The sequence below is a fragment of the Eptatretus burgeri genome, chromosome 12 (assembly GCF_056783735.1).
Source record: "Eptatretus burgeri isolate ZD-2024b chromosome 12, Ebu_testis_v1, whole genome shotgun sequence".
In the NCBI taxonomy this organism is placed as follows: domain Eukaryota; kingdom Metazoa; phylum Chordata; class Myxini; order Myxiniformes; family Myxinidae; genus Eptatretus; species Eptatretus burgeri.
In genome coordinates this window covers 74,866,108-74,890,949 of record NC_140972.1, presented here as the reverse complement: position 1 = coordinate 74,890,949, position 24,842 = coordinate 74,866,108, and the positions used below count along the sequence as shown (strand labels likewise).

General features: G+C 44.6%; 1 protein-coding gene across 2 annotated transcripts in view; it reads right to left on the bottom strand.

Moving 5' to 3' along the window:
* Positions 1–17,548: 17,548 nt before the first annotated feature.
* LOC147015926 (uncharacterized) overlaps positions 17,549–24,842 on the bottom strand; it is a 41,413-nt gene continuing 34,119 nt past the window's right edge. For both annotated transcript variants that reach the window (XM_085848547.1, XM_085848548.1), the window contains exons 3-4: positions 21,306–21,467; positions 17,549–20,604 (exon numbers count right to left, since the gene is read on the bottom strand). In XM_085848547.1, the coding sequence (XP_085704673.1) occupies positions 19,898–20,604; positions 21,306–21,467 (869 nt within the window). In that variant the 3' untranslated portion in view covers positions 17,549–19,897. The remainder of the gene's footprint in view (positions 20,605–21,305; positions 21,468–24,842) is intronic.

Sequence of the window (24,842 nt, the reverse complement as noted above, 5' to 3'; positions counted from 1 at the left end):
TTTATTTATTTTTTAACTTTGCCTGTGCCAAACAAAATTTGAAAGAATTTCAAACAGGAAACTTGCTGTTTTTAGCGACGTCATAAAGGACACAAATACAAGGCATGAAGAATTAATGTGACATGTTAGGGTGGTGCAATGGACACTGGTAAAATCCAGGATTTATTTACAGTCAAAGCTCGTTACTATGCCACCTCGCTTCTATGCCACTCTCGCTATTATACCACTTTTGCTCGGTCCCGACAAAATTCAATACAAAATAAATTTACTATGCCTCCCCCTACTCTCGCTACCATGCCACTACTGTGTGACTGTTAAAAGGCACGAGTCGTGAAAAAGTCTGTATTGCGCAGTGCTCGATTATCACACTCGCGTCCAAAGGCGAAGTGCCGAACTACAGTCCAGCTGCGCACAACATAACTCAATACGTACGCGCATAGTCAGACTGTGTCAAAACACGCGATTCTTCTCCCCGATGCCAGCCACAACAAGCCAATCACAACACGCACAACGAGACACAAAAAAGCGCGAGCACACACACAGACACGCAGGCACACGTATAACAGTGACATCATTTTTTTTTCAAATTCAGCCCATAATGTCAGCTCAGAAACGCAAGTGAACCGACTTTACGCTGAAGGAGAAGAAGGAGATCATCGATGCCGCGAAGAAGGAGCCGAATCAGTCCAAGTTAGCTAGGGAGATTAGCAAGAAATGGGGCGTCGAAGTTAAGAGAACCACCGTGAAGGGCATTCTCAGCAAGAAGGATGCAATCGAGGCTGCAATCAAAGCTGGATTTCCATCGAAGCGCATGAAGTTGACGCAGGCTCACGACCCGAAGCTTGATGAGGGAGTGCTCATGTGGCTGAAGCAATCAAGAGGACAGAATGTGCCTGTCAGCAGCGATCTGATCAAGGAGAAGGCGATGAAACTGGCCGAGCTGATGCACATCCCAGACTTCATGGCGAGCGACGGTTGATTGGGCAATTTCAAGAAGCGCCACGGCATCACGTTCAAGACAGTGCAGGGCGAAGCTGGAGCGGTGGATTCGCAATCCCTTCTTGAGTGGCAACAACAGGTTCTCCGGCCCTTACTCGGGCAGTTCTCCGCAGACGACGTCTTCAACCTGGACGAGACTGGACTCTTCTGGCAGCTGCTTCCGAACAAGACCATGGCTTTCAGGGGAGAGCGGTGTACTGGAGGAAAGAAAAGCAAGCAAAGGATCACTCTTCTGGTTGGGGCAAATATGAGCGGCAGGGAGATGTTCCCTCTTCTGGTGATTGGCAATTCCAAGAAACCCCGTGCCTTCAAGAACAAAGAGATCCCGGTCAAGTACAAGGCGAACTCGAAGGCGTGGATGACGGCGGAGCTTTTCGAGGAGATGTTGCGTGCGTGGGACGGACGACTCGGCCAGCAGGGACGCAGAGTGCTGGTCTGTCTCGATAACTTCTCTGGCCACCCTCCCGAGCTCGAGCTGAACAACATCCAACTGGTCTTCTTCCCACCCAACACGACAGCCAATTCGCAACCAATGGATCAGGGAATCATAGAGAACCTCAAGCGCCACCACAAGAAGCTCCTGCTCTGCCGCCGGCTTGAGGCCATAGACGAGGGAAAGGAGTTCAAGTTCACGTTGCTCGACGCTCTACACGTCGCCCGGCGTGCTTGGGAGCAGGTCGGCAAGTCGACGATCAGGAACTGTTTCGCGAAGGCCAAGTTCATCGAAGAGGAGATCCAAACTGAGCCACAGGATGCGGAGCTGCCCGACATCTGGGAAGCTCTGCCTGCCGAGGAAAAGATGCACGAGAACGAGGAGATCGAGCTGTCTGACTTTCTCGAAGCCGACGAGCGCCTCGCGACTGGCGGGTATTTCACGCTGGAGGAGATTGCGGAGGAGATTCTGTGCAGTGAGGAGCCGGTGGAAAGCGAAGATGACGAGGTAACTGTCGAGGAGGAAATCGTTCCGTTTGAGGAAGCCCAGCGCGCTTGTAGCACCGTCCGGAAGTTCATGCAGCAGAGAAGCGGGAAGCCCGGTGTGATGCAAGCGTGCGATCGGCTAGACAATGAGATGCACGAGATCCGCCGAAAGAAGATGCGCCAGCCGACGATTCTTGAAAGCTTTGTGTGTCGTGAATTTCTCGCCATGCCATATGTTAGTGTGTGAACTCTGTTAGTGTGTGTATGTTCTCCGTTCGCTTAGCTTATACAACAGTCGTGCCTTTTACTTGCTGGAATAAATTTTGTCTAAAGATTAACTACAGATGGGTAACTTGAGAAAATAAGGCCGTTTTTACAAAATCTCGTTACTGTGCCACTCTCGCTACTATGCCACTTTTGCTCGGTCCCGACGGGTGGCATAGTAACGAGCTTTGACTGTATATGCTTTTAAACCTATAATCAAACTGAATTATATACGTGAACGCTGCAGAACACAAATCACCAATACTGTCCAAGAACTTCCAGTTTTGCATTACTTGGGTGTGTTCTATAGGGTGGTGTATGTACTAGGAGCTGGAAAGCACAGCCCCTGGGAAGTGAGACACGAGAGAGGGTGCAGTGAAGAAGAGGCCACTTTTATGACTCCATATGACGACGATTGATGCCACGTTCAATCATCATCAAAGCCTCCATCTCCTAAAATGTGACGGTCATCTTATTACAGGTGTATAAAGGTGGCATATAAGACTGCTTCAGTAGTGCTAAATGTCCCGATTTTTATTTTATTTTAATGACATTTAAAATCATTATTTTATTAAAATTGAAGTATACAAGCAGAGTATCCGCCCAACGGGAAATCCTGTTCCAAGCATGTAACACATTCTTCTGACACACCTTCATTTGGGTGGTGTGTAGACAATTGATAGCTACTTCAATCTCTCCCAAAATAAAAAAAAATAACCTGGGTTACGTGCATGAAATAAAAACATACCTTCTGCTTTATAATTCAAGACACCTCACTGCACAGAAAAATGTGGGGACAGGAATCCTGGACTGTAAATGGTGAAGACTTGTAATACCCTCCCCCACGTGGAGGTGGCGCTACACGGTACACATTTACATGGAGAATCGGCTCAGAACTGTAGGTGTAGCAGCGTGACACACACACACACACACACACACACACACACACACACACACACACACACACACACACACACACACACACACACACACACACACACACACACACGTCCATGAATTATAGTAAGGATACGTGGACACTGTGGGAGTGTCGAGTTTGATGAACACCAGTTACCCTCGCCAAAGGAGAGAGTATTGCATTTGGGTCTGTTTGTTTGTTTGTTTGTCCACGCAGAACTTTTGAGTTTTTCTCCACAACCGCTTGTCGGATTGAGACGAAATTTTCACCAATGGTGCAACTACTCGTGTAGAATGTTTTAATCAAAATGATGACGTCATAGGTCACGTGGTGTGGCAGCCATAGTGGAAAAACAAAAACTTTGGACCTCTGAAACCACACCAAGGAAAAAATTGAAACTTGGCACATTGCAAGTACTCCTCATGGGGAATGAGTGATTTTTCATTCCGTCATAATTGCATGTGTAGAACACCACATCCGATCACTATGAAAAATTTTGAGGGACATCTCGGGATAAAATGGTCCACAAAAATTAAAAACAATGATGACGTCATCGGTCACGTGATTCGGCAGCCATTTTTTTTTTGTTACTTCTAAAATCTTCTTCCCTGAAATGGCTGAACAGATCGAAACAAAACTTTACACGTATGACCGCCTGTCCATGAGGAACAAAAGTTTCACACATATGATGTCATTAGTCACATGGTTTGGTCACCTGGTGAGGGTCTGCAATCTCTGATTGCTCTTTTACTCGTTCACTCTGTCATACGCAAAGAACCATGGCATCATAGAACGAACACAAGACAAATAGATTTCCTGGCAGGCTAAGCTGGTTCCTCTGAAAAACAGCAGCAATTCTTCCACCATGGTGATATGTAGACACTACTCTAATAAATGGAACATGTCCTTCAATCCCAGAAAAATCTCAATCTCATCCTATCGGTCTGCATGGATCGTCAAACGAACCCACCTATTTCATGGGCCATCCACTGGAAGAGGTTCGGTCTCTTACGCCGGCAATCCTGGAGGCGAATGACCTTGATATGTATGATTCCCACCAAGCGTCGCTTGTGGTTTTGGGATGGGGGCATCCATGTGAATACGCTGCATTGTCAGTGACAAGAATCATCATTCATAATAGGCTGTGGGTTAGCATCGGTTCTCAGACGGATGCAGGAATGCCGCTGATGCAGTGCCCCCTGTATGTTAATGTAGCGTTTGGGAATTTGGACCGGATTCAGGCAAGGTGACAGCTCACATCCTCTTCATGAAGGACACCGTGGAATTTTTATCATCCACCAACTATTGCCAGCAGATGGCGCGCCAGTGATGACAATGAAAGCATATCTCAGGCTCTGTGTAAATAGTATGGCACATCACAAAATAAAAAAATCAAAACAGAGTCCTGAGCTGAGAATACTTGAAGTGGGTGAGCTGCAGGGTGTTTTCCCTGTTTTTCTTGAAGTCAGAGCATGAGTATTTCTTGAGAAAAAAAAAATGATGCTTTGTTAATTAAAGGAGCATTCATTATTATGTTACTGTTAACTATTCTAATTATCATTATTGATTATATTTGCAACATTAGCATGATGTATATAATATCTATCAACTTTGCAAGGCAAGAACAAAACCTTACAACATATTGCTTTTCAAATCCAAGCACTATTAAATTAAAATTGATAACCATTTATGAATAAACAATGACTTCTTCAACAGCCACAATTATTCTCATGTTCTTGTTGTGGGGTTGGCCAGGGGAAGATTGGCCAAATCTTTCACAAACAAGCTGGCCAGGCCTGACATTCGCTTAAGGTTAGGGCAGGAATTTGTAATTTGTTCATGGTGCTGGTGATACCTTGCCTTCTCTTTGCGAAGGACACCGCAGGATTTTTAACGTCCACCAACAAATGCTGGCAGATGAGACGCCCAGTCTAACGTCCATCCGAGGGATGGCACACATTGATGAATCACCCTGCCTGTGAAACACCAGGATGACAGTTTATAGCTGGGTCAGGATTCGAATCCAGGCTAGATATCTTCGAGACGAGTTTGCGTACCTCTCGGTCATCCTGCCAGCCCTGTGATATATGAAGAAGCAATGACTCCAAGCGATCAGTGTTTATTTAAAGCAAGAATAGTGTTTATGTTTAAACTCATGAGGAAAATATTGTTATGGGTTCGGGGTCGCGGGGTTCATGAGGGGGTGACTCAGACCCGCTTCCCAACCTCCGACCCTGAAGCCGACGAGCCACGGATAACTCCACCACCCCACGGGTTGCTAAGCAACCGCGGACGCCGTCTGAGGAAACCAAATCTGGCAGGGTCACCACTCCCAGATCTCACATTACCTTCCCGGTAACTTTGTTGTCCCAGATGGGGAACCATGCTCTCGACGCCCCACCTTCATTTATTAATTACGTACAACCGAGCAGAACCTCAGTGAGATGGCTATTCTAGGGCAGCAAATCGATGTGGTACAATTTCCCATCTATTTATTACACACTATGTCTAACCAATGGTGGAAACAGACAACCGAGCAGGCTTGGAAAGTTTATATAATCAATGAAACAAAGGCACGTATTTACAAACAAGTAGTTTCAAAAAAGCAGCATCACAGAGAGACGGTCTTCACACCGAGCACATAAAGAACCCCTTAAACATTCACCCAGCACTAAAAGCACAACAGGCTCATCTCATTCAACCTGGAAAATTAGACAAAGGGGATAGAGATAGGAAGAATCGAGACATGTTTTTGACCCCTTTCTCACCCGCATGTGAACTGGCAGGCTCACATGAGTCCCAAAGTGAGGGGCAAGGAAGGGAACAAGGATGATGTGTATGCATGCATCTGCACCTCTTCCAACACGCTGCTGAGAGGAAACTGTGAGGGTGCGAGTCAGTAACCCCACCCGGACGGGTCAACGGGTGATCGTTGAGCTCTTTTATGTGTGTCAAGTAGACAAATTAGAAGTAGTGAAAGCAACGAAACATCGTGTAAATCCTGGCCGCTGCGTCCAAGGAATTTGTGTGGCCCAGCCTGCTCTTTCTGGCAGAGGTTTGCTCTTGTTTGGGTTGCACAGCTCATCCTGATGCATTTCCCAGACCAAAGCAGTTCCTTGTTCTGGTCCTCATACACAAGCAACCATGATGCCTTGAATGCCTCGTCTTTTATGGCTCCCAGGCGAGGCGTAGATTCTGTGAGTGAAGGACGCTGCAGCATCCTTTGACCCTCGCATGCTGCTTTCTCATTGGCACATGTGGCCCTTTACTTCCCCAAAGCTGCTCAGAGGGTTGGCTGATGCAGTTACCGCACCATGGTAGTGCTGAACTGGCACAGTTTGGATTATGCGCTGTTGGCTCACTCTTCCTTCCAGAGCTTTGAGCAAGCAGTGCACTGAAGGCCCGGTCACACCTTGACGTTTTAGCCAACGTATGCCGATTTTTGAATTTTTTTTCTAAAACGCTGGCACACGTTGAATACGTTATGGGTAAGTTTTGATAACATTGAGAGCACGCTGAAAAACACTGCCATACGTCGTTGTACGCTGGCTTTAAACATTGTACTTTTCAGTTGTCCTCAAATTTTTGCATGCTTGAAATTTCACGACGTATTCCGGCGTATGACTCACACGTTCCGCTACGCTGGCCACAAGTTGTATGCACGGTCTGCGATCGTTGACAGACGTCAACACATGCTACTTGTAAGTTAATCATAAGTTGAGAGACGCCGAGGTAATGTTTAGCGTACCCGAAACTTATTTCTAACCTATGATTAATGTGTTGTTGGCACGTTACGCGATCGTTGCCACACGTCGACAGACGTTACTTTTAAGTTACTCATAGGCTGAAAGACGTCGGTATAATGGATCGTCCTTGCGTCAGCGTCCACGGCCACAGCCAGGACACTTATTTGCAGCATTCTTCAAACTTTTCTTCGGCATGACGAGGATGTTCACACTTCGATGTCTAGCTTGGCTATGATTCCAATTGTCCATCGGCAGCGTCTATTTAAAATAGTCGAGTTTGAGCGTTTTAACACGTTCAGAAGAAACGCTTCAAATTTCAAAACCCCAGCTTCAAAAAACAAAGGCGAGTGACAGCAATTTAAATCGTTCATTGTAAACAATGAAAATAGCTGAGTGGTACCGTTTAAAAGTCGTTGAGTGTAAAAAAAAATCTAATTGTTGAGCGCAAGCGTCTACTTTCAAGAGTGGGGTTTGAGCGATTTAGCACGTTCAATAGAAACGATTAAAATTTCCGAGCGCCAGCGTCAAAAAACAAAGGCGAATGACAGCAATTTAAATCGTTCATTGTAAACAATGAAAATAGCTGAGTGGTACCGTTTAAAAGTCGTTGAGTGTAAAAAAAAATCCAATTTTTGAGTGCAAGCGTCTACTTTCAATAGTGGAGATGCAGCCATTTAAATCGTTGAGTGGCAGCCTATGTATAGCAAACCCTACGTCACCGGCAAAGATAAACTGCCGCACGATATGGATAAGTTAGGCTATCGTTGGGCATAGTTTGTGAACGCCGGCTTCACGATAATTATTCGTTGGTATATCGTATCTATAAGTAATCAAAGCGCTCTATGCACATTATTAGTTCATTGTGCATTTGTCCAACCCGTTATGAATAGACCTAAATCGTAAAAACAAGCTATAGCTCATTGTTGAAAAAGCCCCATAAAAAATTAGCCGCGAAGAACTTTGAACAATGGTGAAAAGATGTCTCCTACCCGTGGACACGCGGACGCAAGGATGATCCATCATAACCCACACCCTCCCCCTCACACTCGCCTACTACTGCCAACATGAACAAACTACTACTAATACTAATACTGATACTGATACTGTTACTGCTGACATGGACATCGACTCAAAAAGGACTTGAAAACACTGTTGGGTTCCCCTTTTATATACCAATTCCCAAAACCGCTGGGAACACATCTTTATATGGCAGTTGTAAGCTAGAAACACGTTCATTTATTTTTTTTTGTCGACCGGAAGACGTCATTGGAATACGTCTACATACGTCGATGTGTGTTGGGACTATGTAAAGAATTGGTTCAAAGCACGTCAAACATAAGTTAGAAATAAGTTTCGCGTAAAAAGACATTACCGCGACGTGTTTCGACTTTTGAGTAGCTTATAAGTAGCGTTTGTGAACGTGTGTAAGCGTCCACATATCGTGTGTAAAACTTATCCCCATCGCTTGCGGAACGTGTGTCATACGCCGAGTACGTCCAAAAATTTTGAACATGTTTAAAATTTCTTGACGTACTCTACTTACTACGATGTATGATAGCGTACTTTAGCGTTTTACTCACGTATACCAAACTTACTCATACCGTATTTGACGTGCCCCAACGTTTTAGACACATTTTTCTTAGGTCGGCATACGCTGGCAAGATCGCCAAGGTGTGACCGCGATGTTATCACTTCCATTTCTACGGCAGTTATGATTCGAATCGTTGTGCGTCAGCCTTTTAATAGGCTACGTCACGACATCGTCGGCGATGCGTGCAACGCGCTATGCCTAAGTTAGACTATCGTTGGGCATCGGTTGTGTAGGCCGACAACAGATTCAACATTCGTTGGTATAAGTTATCTATAACACAACGAAACGTTCTGTGTCCGTTACCAATGCGTTATACATAAGACCAAGTCGCTATGAATACGTCCGAATCTTTAAAAAAAAACATCAAAAGTTCAACGTAAGCCAGCGTTTTACATACATTTTAATACGTTGCCATCACTGGCTAAAACGTCAAGGTGTGACCGGGCCTTGACATTTCGTCATCCCCAATTCTGTTCCATGATCCTTATTACCCCCTTCAACTCTTTCTCATGCAACCATCTTGCTTACTAGTTTCAGTGTTTCCTCCTCTCCTACCTTTCCTCTTTACCTGTTTGTTCATTCCATTCATGTTTGTCCCACCGTCAGATCTACCTTGCTTTTCCATGTGCCTCATTCCTGTACAGAAAAAAAACATTAATATCTTTGTTATTATCAGGCTGATTTCAATTCTGATTGCATTAACAGAAAGAAGAACATCTTCTTCTTCTTTCAGCTGCTCCCATTAGGGGTCGCCACAGCGGATCATCTGTATGATCTGCAAAGTGATTTGGCATATGTTTTATGCCGGATGCCCTTCCTGACGCAACCCTGGTCGCCTCTTACAAAACAGGGATATGGTACACCTATTTTAACCAGGGTATACACCGGCCCAGTACACTGGTACTCACTTTGCCGACCTCGGAAGGATGACAGGCTGAGTCAACCCCCTGGTGTATTAATTCAGTGGCCCATCGGGGCTTGAACTCAGGACCTTTTGGATCCCAAGCCGCTGCCCTAACCACTGCGCCAACACCAGGCTAACAGAAAGAAGAACATATGAGGATGTTTTTGAATGCATTAGTTTTGGTTATACCTACTTAGTAAGACCTGTCGCACTTTTCAGCACCTCATACATGTAGTGTAGTAGATAGTAGAAAGATCGTGCAAATTATGATACAAGCATCAAATTTGGCATTTCCGTTCTGCAGGGCTTTCTGATCAAATCTGCCCGATTGGCCATCTGAAAATCCAAATTTTGGAAAATTTGATAAAAAAAAATAACCAAAAAATTTGAAGTCACAGCTGGCTGAAATTCTTGAAGCGCAAGTGAACATCCCAGACAGAGAACCAAGGGGAGATGCAGTCATCATTGATGGCTCAGCATTTATGAATTCCCTACCTCCATGCACTTCAAAGATATTTGATGACTATGCTAAAGAAAACATCATCCCAAAGGTGGAATCCTATGGTGCCAGGTACGAGAGGGTGGACGTCGTGTTTGATGTGTACAAGAAGTCAAGTCTGAAGTCTGAGGCAAGGTCGAAAAGGGGGCAAGGAATCAGAAGAAGAGTGACAGGAACCAGTAAGACCCCAAGAAACTGGAGAAGCTTTCTTCAAGGTGACAGCAACAAGACTGAGCTGTTTCACTTCCTTGCGGAAAAAATGTGTGAAGCACAGACGATAAGCACAGTCATTGTCACAAAAGGAGAAGATGCCATTAGCAACACAAGGAAGTCAATGGATGCTGTGTCTCCAGGTTGTCATGAAGAAGCTAACACTCGAATATTTGTACACGCCAGGGATGCAACGAAGGATGGTAGCAAGTCCATTATCATTAAGGCTAATGACACGGACGTACTAGTCATAGCAATATCTGTACTGCCATCCTTACAGGAACTAGGTCTTGAGAACATGTGGATTGCCTTTGGCCAAGGAGCCAAGGCACGATGGATTCCAGTCCATGAGGTAGTTTCTGCAATAGGGCCTGAGAAAGCTCGAGGGATCCCATACTTCCATGTGTTCACTGGATGTGATGTCGTGTCTGCCTTCCGTGGTAAAGGGAAGAAAACTGCATGGCAGACTTGGAACGTCTTTGATGATGTTTCTGAAACATTCACCAATCTCAGCCAGCATCCAACATTGATTCGTGATCTTGACTTTTTTGAAGTTTTTTTTTTTTTTTTTCAAAATTTGGATTTTCAAATGGCCAATCAGGCAGATTTGATTTGAATCCCCTGGAGAACAAATGTGCCAAATTTGATGCTTGTATCATGATTTGCACGATTCCTCTCAAAAATTGCTGTTTTCTGCCCCACTAATCCTCGTACATCATCATATCTCATACATTTTCAAACAAACATCATACACTTTTCAAACAAACAAACATCACACACTTTTTAAACAAACAAACATCACACACTTTTCAAACGAACATCATACACTTTTCAAACGAACATCATACACTTTTCAAACGAACATCATACACTTTTCAAACGAACATCATACACTTTTCAAACAAACAAACATCACACACTTTTCAAACGAACATCATACACTTTTCAAACGAACATCATACACTTTTCACTCCTCCCTTTACATTCTCTCTCTTTTATTTCTCTTTCCTTTCTCCCAGACAGCCTGCAATAAAATATAAACATGATAAAGTCCAAAAAGTTAACGGCCCCTAGCTCCCGGCATTATGGGGTACGAAGAATCTCTGGTGACCTGCCTGTCTCTGTTGCCAACGAGAGTCGGGGGGCTCAAGCAGTAGTATTGGTCCCTCCCAAGACCCTTGCCTTTTCAAACAACATGACTCTTTTTCAATTCATTTCACCAACATTCATGGTCTTTCTTCAAATCTTTCCTCTGTCGAACATCATCTTGCAAGCTCCTCTCCTAATATTTTGCTTCTATCAGAGACCCAATTATCACATGATGGTCGTGTTAATTCTTATAACATTTCGAACTATAACCTTCACTCACGATTCCGCTTCAAAGGAGGAGTCTGTGTCAACTCAAACTTCAACACGCCTGCTGTGTACGCCTTGTGGACCTCGAATCTCCAAACTTTGATGTCATCTGGCTTAAGATTTGTCTCCTGACCATCACTATCTTTCTCTGTTTCACTTACTGCTCTCCAAATCCTACAAACTTTATCGCTTTCTTTGACTATCTCAACTCTTGCCATGAGGCTATGACATCTGAACACCCTCAAGCAGAATTTCTCGATCTTGGAGACCTCAATGCACACCACAGAGAGTGGATGAAATCTTTCAATACGGATGTTGGGGGAGTTGAAGCTCTTACATTTTCCATTCTTAATGATTTGGAGCAAATTATCACCAACCCTACCCATATTCCAGATCGTCATGACCACACTACCAATACTTTGGATTTATTATTCACTTACAATCTGTTGCATTACAACTACGAAATTTCACCTCCAATTGGTTCTTCTGACCACAGTCTTGTGAACATCACTTGACTTACCACTACTTATCCTCCGACTACTCCGACAAAACGCCAGTATTGGCATTTCAATAATGCTGACTGGACTGGTTTATGAAACGTATTTTCTGACTTTCCCTGGAAAGACTACTGTCTCTACTTGGGCAATGCCTCTATCTCTGCTGAATGTATAGCTGAGGTTATTGTTGCAGGAATGGAGTCTTATATACCCTTCTCTTTCAAATCTATCTCTCTTACCAATTCTTGGTTCAACAATTCCTGCTCTGTGGCCATTCGTGCAAGGGATGCGGCATATCGGACATGGAAAAACTCTTCTTCCTCCGACTCGCATTCAGCTTTCAAATCTGCCAGAAATCATTGCAAATATGTTATTCATGAGGCAAAGTATTCCTTTATTCAAAAGAAATGTGACAACCTCTCATCTTCTTTCACGAAATAGATCTTTCTGGTCCTTAGCTAAAAGTATCTCCAACAACTTCTGTCGCTCTCCCTTAACTTTGCTGTCTCTCTGACTGATAAAGCAACTCTTTTTGGTTCTCTTTTCTCCTCCAACTCCACGCTGGATGACTCTAACATGCCATCTCCCTCTGATGCTCCCCTCACCAATCCTATGTCCCTCCCTATAATCTCTTTTCATGCAGTCAAAAAAATACTCCTCTCTCTCTGGACATAAGCAAGGCCGATGGGCAAGATGGCATTCCTCCCCGTGTCTTGAAGGAATGTGCTTCAGAACTTGCACCCGTGCTTGCTCGTTTGTTTCATTTTTGTTTAAAAACCCCAACTTTTTCTCTTTCCTGCAAACATGCCTTAGTACAACCTATTTTAAAGAAGGGTGATTGTTCAAACCCTTCTAAATACCATCCTCTTGCTCTGACTTCTACTGTTTCCAGTCTTTGAATGTCTTCTCAATTCCCATTTTCTCAAGCATCTTGAATCTCACAGTCTTCTATCTGATCACCAATATGGCTTTCACAAGGCAAGATGGACAGGTGATATCCTTTCTTACATTACGAATGTCTGGGCCTCTTCTTTGAGAGACTTTCGGGAATCTTTTGTTTTAGGCCTTGATATCTCAAAAGCCTTTGACAGAGTTTAGCATCGGGGTTTGATATCCAAGCTTCCCTCTTTCGGCTTTCCTCCTTCACTCTGCTCTCTCATATCGAGCTTTCTCTCCGACCGCTCTATCACCGTAATTGTTGATGGTTCAACATCAACCCCCTTCCCCATCAACAGCAGTGCACCTCAGGGTTCCGTCCTGTCCCCAACACTCTTCTTTCTTTTTATCAATGACCTTCTTTCTTCCACAAATAACCAAATGCACTCGTATGCTGATGACTCAACATTACATTCCTCTATGTCTTTCCCATCTGCCCCATCTTCCCTCACTCGATCTACATCTCGTTTCATCACAGCCACGTCTTTAAATTCAGATTTTGACAAAATCTCCCAGTGGGGAAAATATAATCAGGTTAAATTTAATGTTTCAAAAACTCAATTTCTTCATATATATATATATAATCTCACACACACACACCTCTCAACTTTCCAATTACACCATGTGATACAATAAACCTACTAGGTATCACTCTAACATCAAATTTATCTTGGAATCCACACATTATGCAAATAGCTAAATCTGCCTCGAAGAAATTAAGGAGTCCTGTTCAGATGTCGAAGATTCTTCTCCTCTGAACAGTTGCTCCAACTATATAAAGGGTTAATTAGTCCTTGTATGGAGTACTGCTCTCACATCTGGGGAGGTTCCAGCTCCACATACTTCCTGGACAGAATTGAATACAAAGTTATTCGACTTATCAACTCGACCAATGTGACCTCAAAACTCGACCCGCTCAAATTACACCACAAAGTAGGCTCTCTTTCTCTTTTATACAGATATTACTTTGGTTTCTGCTCGCAAGAACTTGCTGCTTGTGTACCTCCACCATTAGCGAGACCAAGGAATACTCGACAAGCCACAAGATCACATGATTATTGTGTGGCCATTGGCAACTCAAGGGTGGGCCGTTACGATGTTTGTTTCTTCCCCTCCACTGCCAAACTCTGGAACTCTTTACCTTCTCACGTCTTCCAAAACACTTATGACCTTCCCCTTTTAAAAATGTAGATTTTATTATTTTCTCAAAAACTCTTACACTATTCTTTCTTTGTTTACTTTTCTATTGAGGCAGTTCTTTTATTTGAGGCTTGGCCTTGATGAGGACTATTTAGTCCATGACTGAAGCTTTCAACATGAAAAAACCCCGAAAAACCCCAAGACAATGTCGTGACAGTGGTACAACAGGTAGAGGAATAACGAATAACTTAATGGGCAAAAGCAGAGACAGAGACAGAGACAGAGGATGAGGTGAGATGGTGGTGTTTCATCACAACTGGAATTTCTGGGAGGGAAGAGTGGGATTGAAGAGTTTCAGTAAGGTTGTCAATTTCTCAGATGGGAGGAAAAGACGAGATGGGCAGCAAACCATTGGGATGAAAGGGGGGGGAGGGGGTTGACGTGGGTAGAAGGCTTTAAGACTTGTACGTACACAAGTAGGCTGAGGGGTAAAATGTGGAGAGTAGGGCTGGGCATGAAAGGCTGACTGAGTGTGCAGGATGGGGTCCATTTCAGAATCCTGAACTCCTGCACACACTTCCAAACATTCTGGTCAGGGTAGAGAGAAGGAGAATGAAAAACGTGGAGAGAAAGTGATGGGACATGGGCTTTATCTGAGATCTCGATGTGGCATTTTAATACAACTTCCTAGTGGCATGAAACACAGAGTAAAGTTGAACATAAGCATTTCCACGAATCCTTCAAGATAGAGATTTGAGTTCGATTTTAAGTGTCCATTTTAACAATGCCAAATTGTTTGCAGGTTAGCCTGTGTCGGTAAACTCGACTCCATACATTGGTTTAACACATGCTCAGAGGTAACCAAACAGAAGCCGTACTGTACTCACGTTCAGTTTGTATCGGCAAGGTACAAAAGTCACTTTGGCACAGAGACATGTTCACCTGGGCATGCAGCATTAGTACTGCTCAGTTGCGAGTTGCCAACTCTCATCAACAAAGCATCACTTGGGGGCATTGGGGCTATACACAGTAAATCTTGTGCATGCAACACAGGTGGAGGTAGACTGAAAAGGGGAAGAAAGTTGGGCATACTCATATAAAGCCTGTATTTAAATATGCGTCACTAACATATTCCAAGAGGACAAGAAAATGTTTCCAATATGAAACACCTCGAGGTCTCGCTTGCTATCAGGTGTCAGCAAAAAAGAAGGAAAAACAAAAAGAAATTAATAAAACTATTTCACTTTAAATAGGCATGCCAGACTTCTCCACAAATTGGTGGATTTTGGCTTATTTTGTCCAAAAATAAAATGGTCGATGTACAGATAAGATAATATGATAATTTACAGATAATAAAATGGTCCTCCCCTCATCCTGCAAATCTTCCCCCATGCAAATCCTCCTATTGGTCTTCCTCCCCCTGCAAATCTTCCCCCTCCTGCAAATCTGCCCCATTCCCTGCTAATACTTCTCCTGCGAATCTTCCACCTCCTCCGACAAATCCTCATTCTCTACCTCCTCCGACAAATCTCCCCCATCTGCAAATCTTCCTCCTGGAAATCCTCCCCCTTCTGCAAATCTTCCCCATTTCCCTGCTAATACTCCTCCTACAAATCTTCTCCCTTTCCCTGATAATCCTCCTCTTGTTAATCTTCCTCCTCCTCCTGCAAGTCTTCCCACTCCTCCAGCAAATATTCCCCCTTTCCATGCTAATCCTCCTGTTAATATTCCTCTTGCAAATCCTCCCCTTGCTAATCTCAATTCCCCCGCGTCCTGCTAATCTCAATTCCCCCGCGTCCTGCTAATCTCAATTCCCCCGCGTCCTGCTAATCTCAATTCCCCCGCGTCCTGCTAATCTCAATTCCCCCGCGTCCTGCTAATCTCAATTCCCCCGCGTCCTGCTAATCTCAATTCCCCCGCGTCCTGCTAATCTCAATTCCCCCGCATCCTGCTTATCTCAATTCCCCCGCGTCCTGCTTATCTCAATTCCCCCGCGTCCTGCTAATCTTAATTCCTGTCCTCTTGCTCATCGTCCCCCTGGAAATCTTCCTCCTCCCCCTGCAAATGCTTCTCCATCAAATGTACACCAGGAAGTTGGAACTGTCTCCTTGATTCAATGCCATCACCACACTGCCATCGCCAAACCTCTGCAATTATTGAAGCTTATTCCAAAGAAACTCCTGCATTTGTTTCCAATAACAAAATATTACTTAAGTTGGAAATTCTATTGAAATAAAATATTTTAATGGATACAATGACTGAAACAAAATGTTTAATTAATTAATCTGTAATTTAACCTCTCACATTTACACAACACCCTCATACACCATCCTATTTAACATGTACAAATAAACGGAAGGGTTTTCAAAGTGACAACAAGGCAATTTGTATTCTACAGTGTTTAAGTATGTAATGCAATTTAAATAAAATAAAGATTGTAGACGTCATATAAGTAAATAAATTCTGAAATTTATCGCCGTTTTTGCAGTCTTTTACACCACCCTCTCCAGCATGTTACATTAGTTCTTTGTACCTGTTGTTTGTGTCCTTTATGACATCTTTAAAAACGATTTCCTGTTTGGAATGATTTTCAATTCTGCTTGACTGCCAGACAGGCAAAATACTGTAACACGGCAGGTTTGTTTTCCGGTTTGTGTTCAAAATATAACATTCAATTCAAATAAGCTGCTCCTCAATCATGAAGTGATGTTTACAGATGGACGGACGGACAAACATGAAACAATTGCATAACCCCGCTTTTTCTCTTTACGTGTGCAGGGTAAATATCGGCTTTCTAAAAATTAATTCAACAATCCGATAGCTTCGTCAATTGTAGAATTGATATTTTATTGTAATGTAGATAGCCTCCTCTTTGTGTACGTAGTGTAGACAGGAGACTATCTACACCACTACCAGAAAAGGGAGGCAACACATTTTTAAAATGATTCTTCACCATTGGGAGGTGGGGCACTCTACCGAGTGTCGTTCTAGTTCAATTTTACGAGTGTCAAATGACAAATATGAGTGTTCAAAAATAAATAAATAAATAAAACAGCATATGAAGTTTCAAAAAAGGCTCGTGATGAGGTGAGATCTGATGCTGACTGCAGTGATGGATTCTATCACCTTGAGAGAAATGAAAGGATACTGAATGGACGATAGTGTCCGTGTTGTCTCCTTTTTGAAGCAGCCACAATTGCAAGATCTCAGACAGATGCCCATAGACATCAGAAAAATCACACAACATCCGGTTAAACAAGTGACAGTCATCGTCATCATCATCATCATGAGAGCTGTAGCCATTCTTATCACCTTCACAAGGCTCATAGTGGAAAACACACACACACACACACACACACACACACACACACACACCAGTTGATCTCATCATGGCATTGTCACATTTTAATTGGTCATGTTTTAATTCGTTCACAAGAGTGAACGAATTAAAACGTGACCAATTTGGATGCAGGGAAAGAACATGAGCAGAAGTCATGTACATACGCCACAACTCAAGTCCCAAAGCACTGAAAAGTTGGTAACTCCAACAGGGCCACGTTTTCTCACACTTGTGTTGCAACCTTTTCTTTATTGAATAATCTGCAGCCAGTACAACTTAGTGATTAAACTTGTTGTTTTTTTGTCTTTTGCCAAATGTAAAAATTGAAGCATGTAAAGTGCAGTTTTGAGAGAGAGGAGAGAGAGGAGAGAGAGGAGAGAGAGGAGAGAGAGGAGAGAGAGAGAGGAGAGAGAGGAGAGAGAGAGAGGAGAGAGAGGAGAGAGAGAGAGGAGAGAGAGGAGAGAGAGGGAAAACAAACAAACAAACAAACAAATAAAAAAACAACTTTAAAACAGAATTGCATGCATTCGTTAAAACTTAGGAAAACACAGCATTTAACGTTGTAAAGCGTCGAGCCACAGATGCCCTGCAATTCACAGACTTCCAACTTGGGAAGGAAAAAACCCCCCAAAAAACAAACAAACAACCCACTATCCAAATTCAACATTTATCAAAATCTAACAATTCTTACCAACATGTCAAAGGGCGGGGGGACAACACCTCCATATATGAATGAGTCTTCATTGGGATCACGCTGCAGTTTTAAGAGGGTACGCTGCATTTGTTTTACGAGTATTGGCGTACATCTGAACTGCAAGTGGAAAGAATGAGGACATGCAGTCTCCACAAAGTCTGCTCCATTCATACACCCCTACCTCCTCCCCTTCCACACAATACAATAATGTTGCAGTACTACCGAGAACTGGCAAGTCTTGCTTGTCCAAACTAATATAAATCTTTCGTTCCACACCTCAAACTGTACTGCCCTGTTAGCGATGCCCCAGCCAGTATTGCCCGTCTTATAATGCAATGCAACCAGCACAGCCCCAATTCAGTACAGTATTTTCATCAGAATAGCTGAGACATCATCAAGAAGCAAGCATCTCAGAAGTCCAGATAGAAAACATTGACGAAATGGCATGTCGATAGCTGCCACACCTCAAATAATTCCAAATAGACACTGCTCCCCCTTCCGCCAACCCCACAATGTATTCGGTTGATATGAGCCTTCCTTATAAGACCCTTTCCTCCCCCACCCCTCCCCCCCAAAAAAATTATTTTGTTCATCAATTGCTAAGTGAGCGAAATATGATTACAAAAGGTCTTGTGCTTCCCACCGAAAATCCCCCAAACCAATCCTTCTCGCTCATATGAGCAACTCATGGTATGTTGGACAAGAGGAACTCAAACCTTTAACAAAGGGAAGCACCGGCATGGAGCAATGCTCGATGGTCTCAACGGCAGCTTACCTTGAGCATAGCCCTCTGCATAGCCCCATCATGGCTATAAGTATACAATGGCAAGGATAATCCACTGCCTGGCAAAGAAAATACTATGGCAACATATTTGGTGGTGGGGGTGGCAGGAGGAATATTGTGGTTCAGAGAAAATGCAGACAGATTAATGCAGAGCGGGTCATTCGGTAGATCGGGTGCAGTCCATTCCTGTATCGCCGAGTTCTGGACTGCTATACGCTCACCGGAATGCAATGGTTCGCAAAATGCAATGGTTTCCAGCTACAGGGGGAACCTGCAGCACTGAGCGTAGAGAGGCAATTGGTCATACCGACTGCACCTAAACATACAGGGATGCAGTTCATGGCCCATTGGGGTTCAAGCACCATGCGGAGCAAAGCCAGCGTAAACTTCAGAGAAAATTTGTTTTCGTTTTTCTAATTCACTTACTTAAATAAGGCCTGTGGCATTAACAACCTTCCACATCATGTATATTTCTCTTTCTCTAATACTCCAAAAACCGTTCCAACACACTAATATAAAAATTTTTAAAAATAAAAGAGCATTCCAAAACTTGACACAGCTTTGAGGACACGCAGTTAAGTATGTCGGTTGACCGTTCAGAGGCTTGTTCCATCGATCACGCCTTGGAAGTTCATTATCCAATCGCATGTCACCACTCCTTCTGATATAATCAAAATAAATGCCTTGAATGAAGACACATACAACACCACAAACAAGCTCGAAAGTGTGAAATGTGCACTATATTTTCAGTGTAAGCATATAAACGCATCCTCTATGTCCAAGAGAATCTTTCAGAATATATAGGTGCTGGCTTCATGGACTAAACAGTAAGCCAGGCAATGCGAGAAGTGGGGCATTATCTTTTCTTTTAAGCACCGTCCCACCTCCTTCCAAATTGCGATTTTGATGGCAACAGAGATTGGCCAACAACTTGGCTGAGACAGGCTACCAGGCCCGATGAACTGTCTTTCGACTTTAAGCCGAGTTCTGGTATAATGGTGTTTTCCACATGTGGCCCAAGGCTCTCGGCCTTCGCTACCTGGCAGCCATTTATTCTCCTTCACCCTGTTGTCATCTCCTCTCTCAGCTTCAGCCCCAGACTAGGTCTCAGCATTGGACTCTGAGCGGCCATGTAAGCGGCCATCAAGCTGCAAGCTGCACATGCAAACATCTATTCCAGAGTCACGTGTAAATAGTCTTTGTCTAAAACTTCCCCCTTCTCCCTCCTCACCATCACTATGTGAGCAGGCTGACAAAGCCTCAAAAGTCTTCGCAGCCTCTGCTGCTTCATTTACCTCCCCACACAATGATGCTAGGGATGATTTTTCTCCATTGTTGCTCAGCCTAAGTTCTCCATTCCTCTCATCCTGAAATATATTAGCTTGGGGTGAGCAATCAGCCATCCCTCCTCCATTCCCAAACTCTGTTGGTGGTCCGACAGACACCACAATGCTTTGATTTTCTTCCGACGTCGATGAGTGGATGTTGTGGCCCTCCGTGAAGTCCCTGTCCTCAAGGAAAGCAGGGGAGGGTGTGCACACCTCCACTGGACATTGTGATGCTGCCTGGAGATCTTGCGTCGCTCCATCGTGCAGACTCTGTGCAGAGGATGATGAACACACCGTCGTAGATAGCGATGAGGAGTGTGTGCATGCAGCAAGAGAAGTTGGTAGAAGACCGTCGGAAAGAGCACCACGACCCTGGAGCACATGTTGGTGGAGGCTGCTGTATGGTGGTGGCGGCGTGTTGCGTGGACGCATCAGGAGGACTTCCTCATAAGCTGGGAGCTTGCATGTGGCCATTAGGCCTGCAGGGGATGGGAAGGAGGGAGGGGAGGAGGGAGACGGTGGGAGGGCCTGCATTAAATGTCTCTGAAGATGTAGTACCTTCGACGCCAGTTGTTGCTCGTAGGACTTTGTGGAGGTAAAATAAATGATCACCAGGTATATTCTGAAAAGGGTAAACTTGCTCTGGTGTTTCAGCTGTCGTTAAATAAATTACAAGCCAAATATAGCTTCAACATTTCCAGGAAAACTGGATTACATTGCTGCTCATTCTGTTCAAGGCACCAAGCTGTGCAATTGAGAACTTTGCATGGCAAACCAGGAGACCTTTGCAGGGGAGCAACTTCTGATCACAGCTTAAGATGACAGGGCACATGTTGGTTTGAACGTTTGCCAAGTGACATTTCCATTTTCTTTCTGTCCTGCCTGTAAACTTCACATTTTTACCAAAGGTAATCTACAAATGGCTACTACAAGGCTTTAAAAATAATTAGCCATCTGAAAGTTCCAATTAAAAAAATTGAATAAACTATGCAGTGATCCTACATATGAAAACACTGAGCAACATTATACAAATAAACCAGCAATTGAATGAAACGAACTCTAGATATGTGCAATTGTGGATATTTCCATTTTGTAGGAAAGTGGAAAAAAAAACAATACATGGAAAGCAAAATGTCAGATGCTCGAGAGGCTTTGCAGGCCTCAAAGTACAGAAACCCACGTATGTCGAGCGGAGGACCGGGGTAGTTACATGCCCCCTCGTAGGCAAGCAGGTTGATTTCACGTTGCCGCTGCTGTTGCTGGCTGCGGAGTTTGACCCTACGGTGGTAATACGCACAGCAGCAGCTGAGCAGAATGATGAGGGACCAGACGAGCCAAAACCCTGCAAAAAGTATTAGAGAAACCGGAGGAGAGAAAAAAAGTTACCAAACAAACTTTCTAAAGCAGAGCTCACATTTTCTAACTTAAAACCTAATTGTTAACAACCCGTCACTAAATTGAGTTTTCAATAAAAATGGTCATGCTGTCGATAAAATCCAAAAACCGTGAATAAGGGCATCTCTATGCCATGTCCATAGAGGAGGAAAGTAAGGGAGATTATTCAGCGGGTTCAAGGTACATTTGAATAATAATAATTGTTGAGAAGAAAGTGAAGGTGGTTCTAAAATTTCAATTATTATTATTTAAGGTTTTTTTTTTTTTTACACACATTTCATAATATCGATTTTCCAAAGTAATAATCTTAGTGGAATTAAAAAAAAGTCAGTTTATACTGTCATTGTATGTATGTATGTATGTATGTATGTATGTATGTATGTATGTATGTATGTATATATATATATATATATATATATATATATATATATATATATATATATATATATATATATATATATATATATATATATATATATATATATATATATATATATATATATATAGCGCCGCGATGAGGAGTGATGTAAGGGACACATTGGCCATTTTGGAGTTAATGCCATATCGCACTATTTTAATCCTTACCCTATCATCATCATATTGTTGCGGATTCGCGCCCGCCGGCGTGCTGGCGGCCACGTAACTCGAATCGCGGCACGTCGCCCACCGGACGGACAATCCCGTCGTGACCCTCTCGGACTAACGCCGGGAACTAGTCACGGGTGGGCCTTTCGGCCTCACCACGATCGTGCCAATCGGCCCCCCGCGTGGGATAGGGTTGTTCGCCAAATTCGACCTACCTAAGTACCCACACGGAGGGTAGACCGGGCGATCGCACCTCGCCGCAGGTCGACTTCGGACACGGGCCGCTTAAGCGATCCGTTCTGTACTATCGGGATAACCGAGCAGTGTTATCGTCAACCTCGACGGTTCCGATTAATTATTGGGCGTATTTAGCCCACGACCAACCCTTTACGTGAAGTAAGATGGAGATTCAATTAAAGAAAAGACGAAGCGAAACGGGAAAGACAGTTCAACGTAAGGCACATTTATTCCGTGGCAAACGGAAAGCACACATATACAATTACCACAATTATGCACCAAAAGCAAATGTAACAAAAGAAGAAACAACAATTACGCATCAAAAGCAATTGCAACAAAAGAAACACAATGCAGATCTACTACCGACTACGCGAGCACACGGCAACACTTACACAGTTTTACTTCACAGACGGCGCCGACAACACATATACTCCAAAGCAAAAGAAAAAGGGGGCCACCCTCAACGATAAGGGGGCAGACGGGCCTGGGGCCGAGACCGCGTCGAGCCTAACCGTCTGGTGATGAGCCGCAAAATGGCGGCGGCGCCCCGACTCCGCGGGCCTCGCTGGCACTGCCTGGAATGGGGTGGGAACGGGGCCCCCTTCTCACACTATCTCAGCGCGGGGGGGAAACAGGGGGGGGGTTGTTGATGCTCGGGGGAAAGAGGATATCTGGCTGGCTTGGGTCCCGCGACGAGCGACTCCACTGCGACCTCGACCGCGTTCCCGGCCTCCCCTCTCCGCAGCTCCCCGACTCTGACACGAGCGCAGAACTCCACAAAGCTCCTTGGCTTCACCAGACTCTCCGGACCCCGACAGACACTCTCTCGACTGATTTCGCCGCCGCCACAACTCTCCAACTCTTTCGTGATTCGCCCCGCGCTCGGCGCTTTATAGTGCGACAGGAGAAACCATATGCAGATTTTTGGATCAGGATCGGCTCGGGGGCGGGGCCACGCTCGCCCATTGGACAGAGGAAACGTGGGCGTGAATCATTCCTGATCCTCGAATCTGCATGTATCGATTATACTCCGACGCGCCTGGAGGCGGGGCCAAATCGCCCCACGCTCGCTGATAGGACGGAACAGAAGTGGGCGTGAATCATTCTTGATCCGATTTCTCGGAAAGGCCGCTTTTTGCACCCGCTGCTCGGTGCGCGCCCTGTACGAGTCCAGGATCGGTGCCCACAAGCGGCGCGGGAATGGCGGTGATGCGATGGTTGCGAGAGCGAGATGTGACGGTAAAGGTCGTGGCTGTTGGCGTTGTTGTTGTTGTTGTGAAGCGGTGTTGCGGTTGGTGGTTGTTGTGTGATGGCGGTTGAGACGTGGTTGGTTCAAAATAAAGATAGAACAGAAAAACGGCTATCTTAAAGGGTCGCAGCCCGAATGAATGACATTTATTCCCTCTAAACAACGGGTTTGGGGCTAACTACACATATACTTACAGAGATATCTCACCTAAGGGACCTGAATGGTGGTTTGCGAATTTCCTCAACCACAACACCATCCCCTCCCCTTTTTACAGACTCGTCCCGAGTCGTCAAATTTTCGTGTGCCATCATGTGTCGTTCTCCCCTAGTACGTTTTACCTACGGATCCCTGAGTGCGACATTCATGGTATTCGTGTCCCCAAAATAAATAACCTGAGGGCTGAGTAACTACCTAAACAAACCCACTCACACGGACGACTTAAATAAAATTGCCGGCGCTAGGACAGACATGCCGGGGGCGCACTCATATTTACAGTACATCTTAACCTTAACTTACAAATTTTACACTAAACCATGGCCCAGGATCAATGAACTCTGCAAAAAGAAAGCAGTTAGCAGGGAGCCAGGCTGCTCGCATGCAGTCTCTGGCTCAAACAATGCAGGTGACGGGGAACATGGCCGGCTGCTCACTCGCAGTCCAAGGCCTTCCCTTTTTAACTGAACGCAGTGAACCACAACGGTGCATGGGCTGCACAAATGCAGTCTCCGTGCCAGCTCAAGTGGCACACGCAATGAACACAACGGATGGATGGATGGACACAAACACGGTGCACGGGCCGCCACTGCAGGCCCGTGTTGTAGCTGCCAACAGGGCAGTTCTCGCAGCTTGCAAACTGTTGCTTTCTGATCCTGGCGCACATGGCAATGAACAAGGGGGGGCAAAGCAAAACTGAACGGGGCTGGTGAACAGGGGCAGTGGGCATGGCATGGCAAGGGTGATCAGGCAAACACAGCCGGCAGATGAACTGGCCGGCACAGGCCTTGCAGCAAAACAACAGCTGCCGATGAAGCTGGCCAGCCTTCGCCGTTCAGTGGAGGTTGGTGGAGGGAGTGCGGTGGTGCTGGCCACTCGGAAGGCGGGCTCGGACCTACTCTACGGTCTCCCTCCCAACCTATCGCCTTTGCCTGTCACTGTCTATACCCACTCCCTTAATTTGTCAAACCCCAATTTAGCCCCAACTTATTTTTTTATTTTTACTTCCCCATTATAAATCGTCCCCTAACCCCCTGT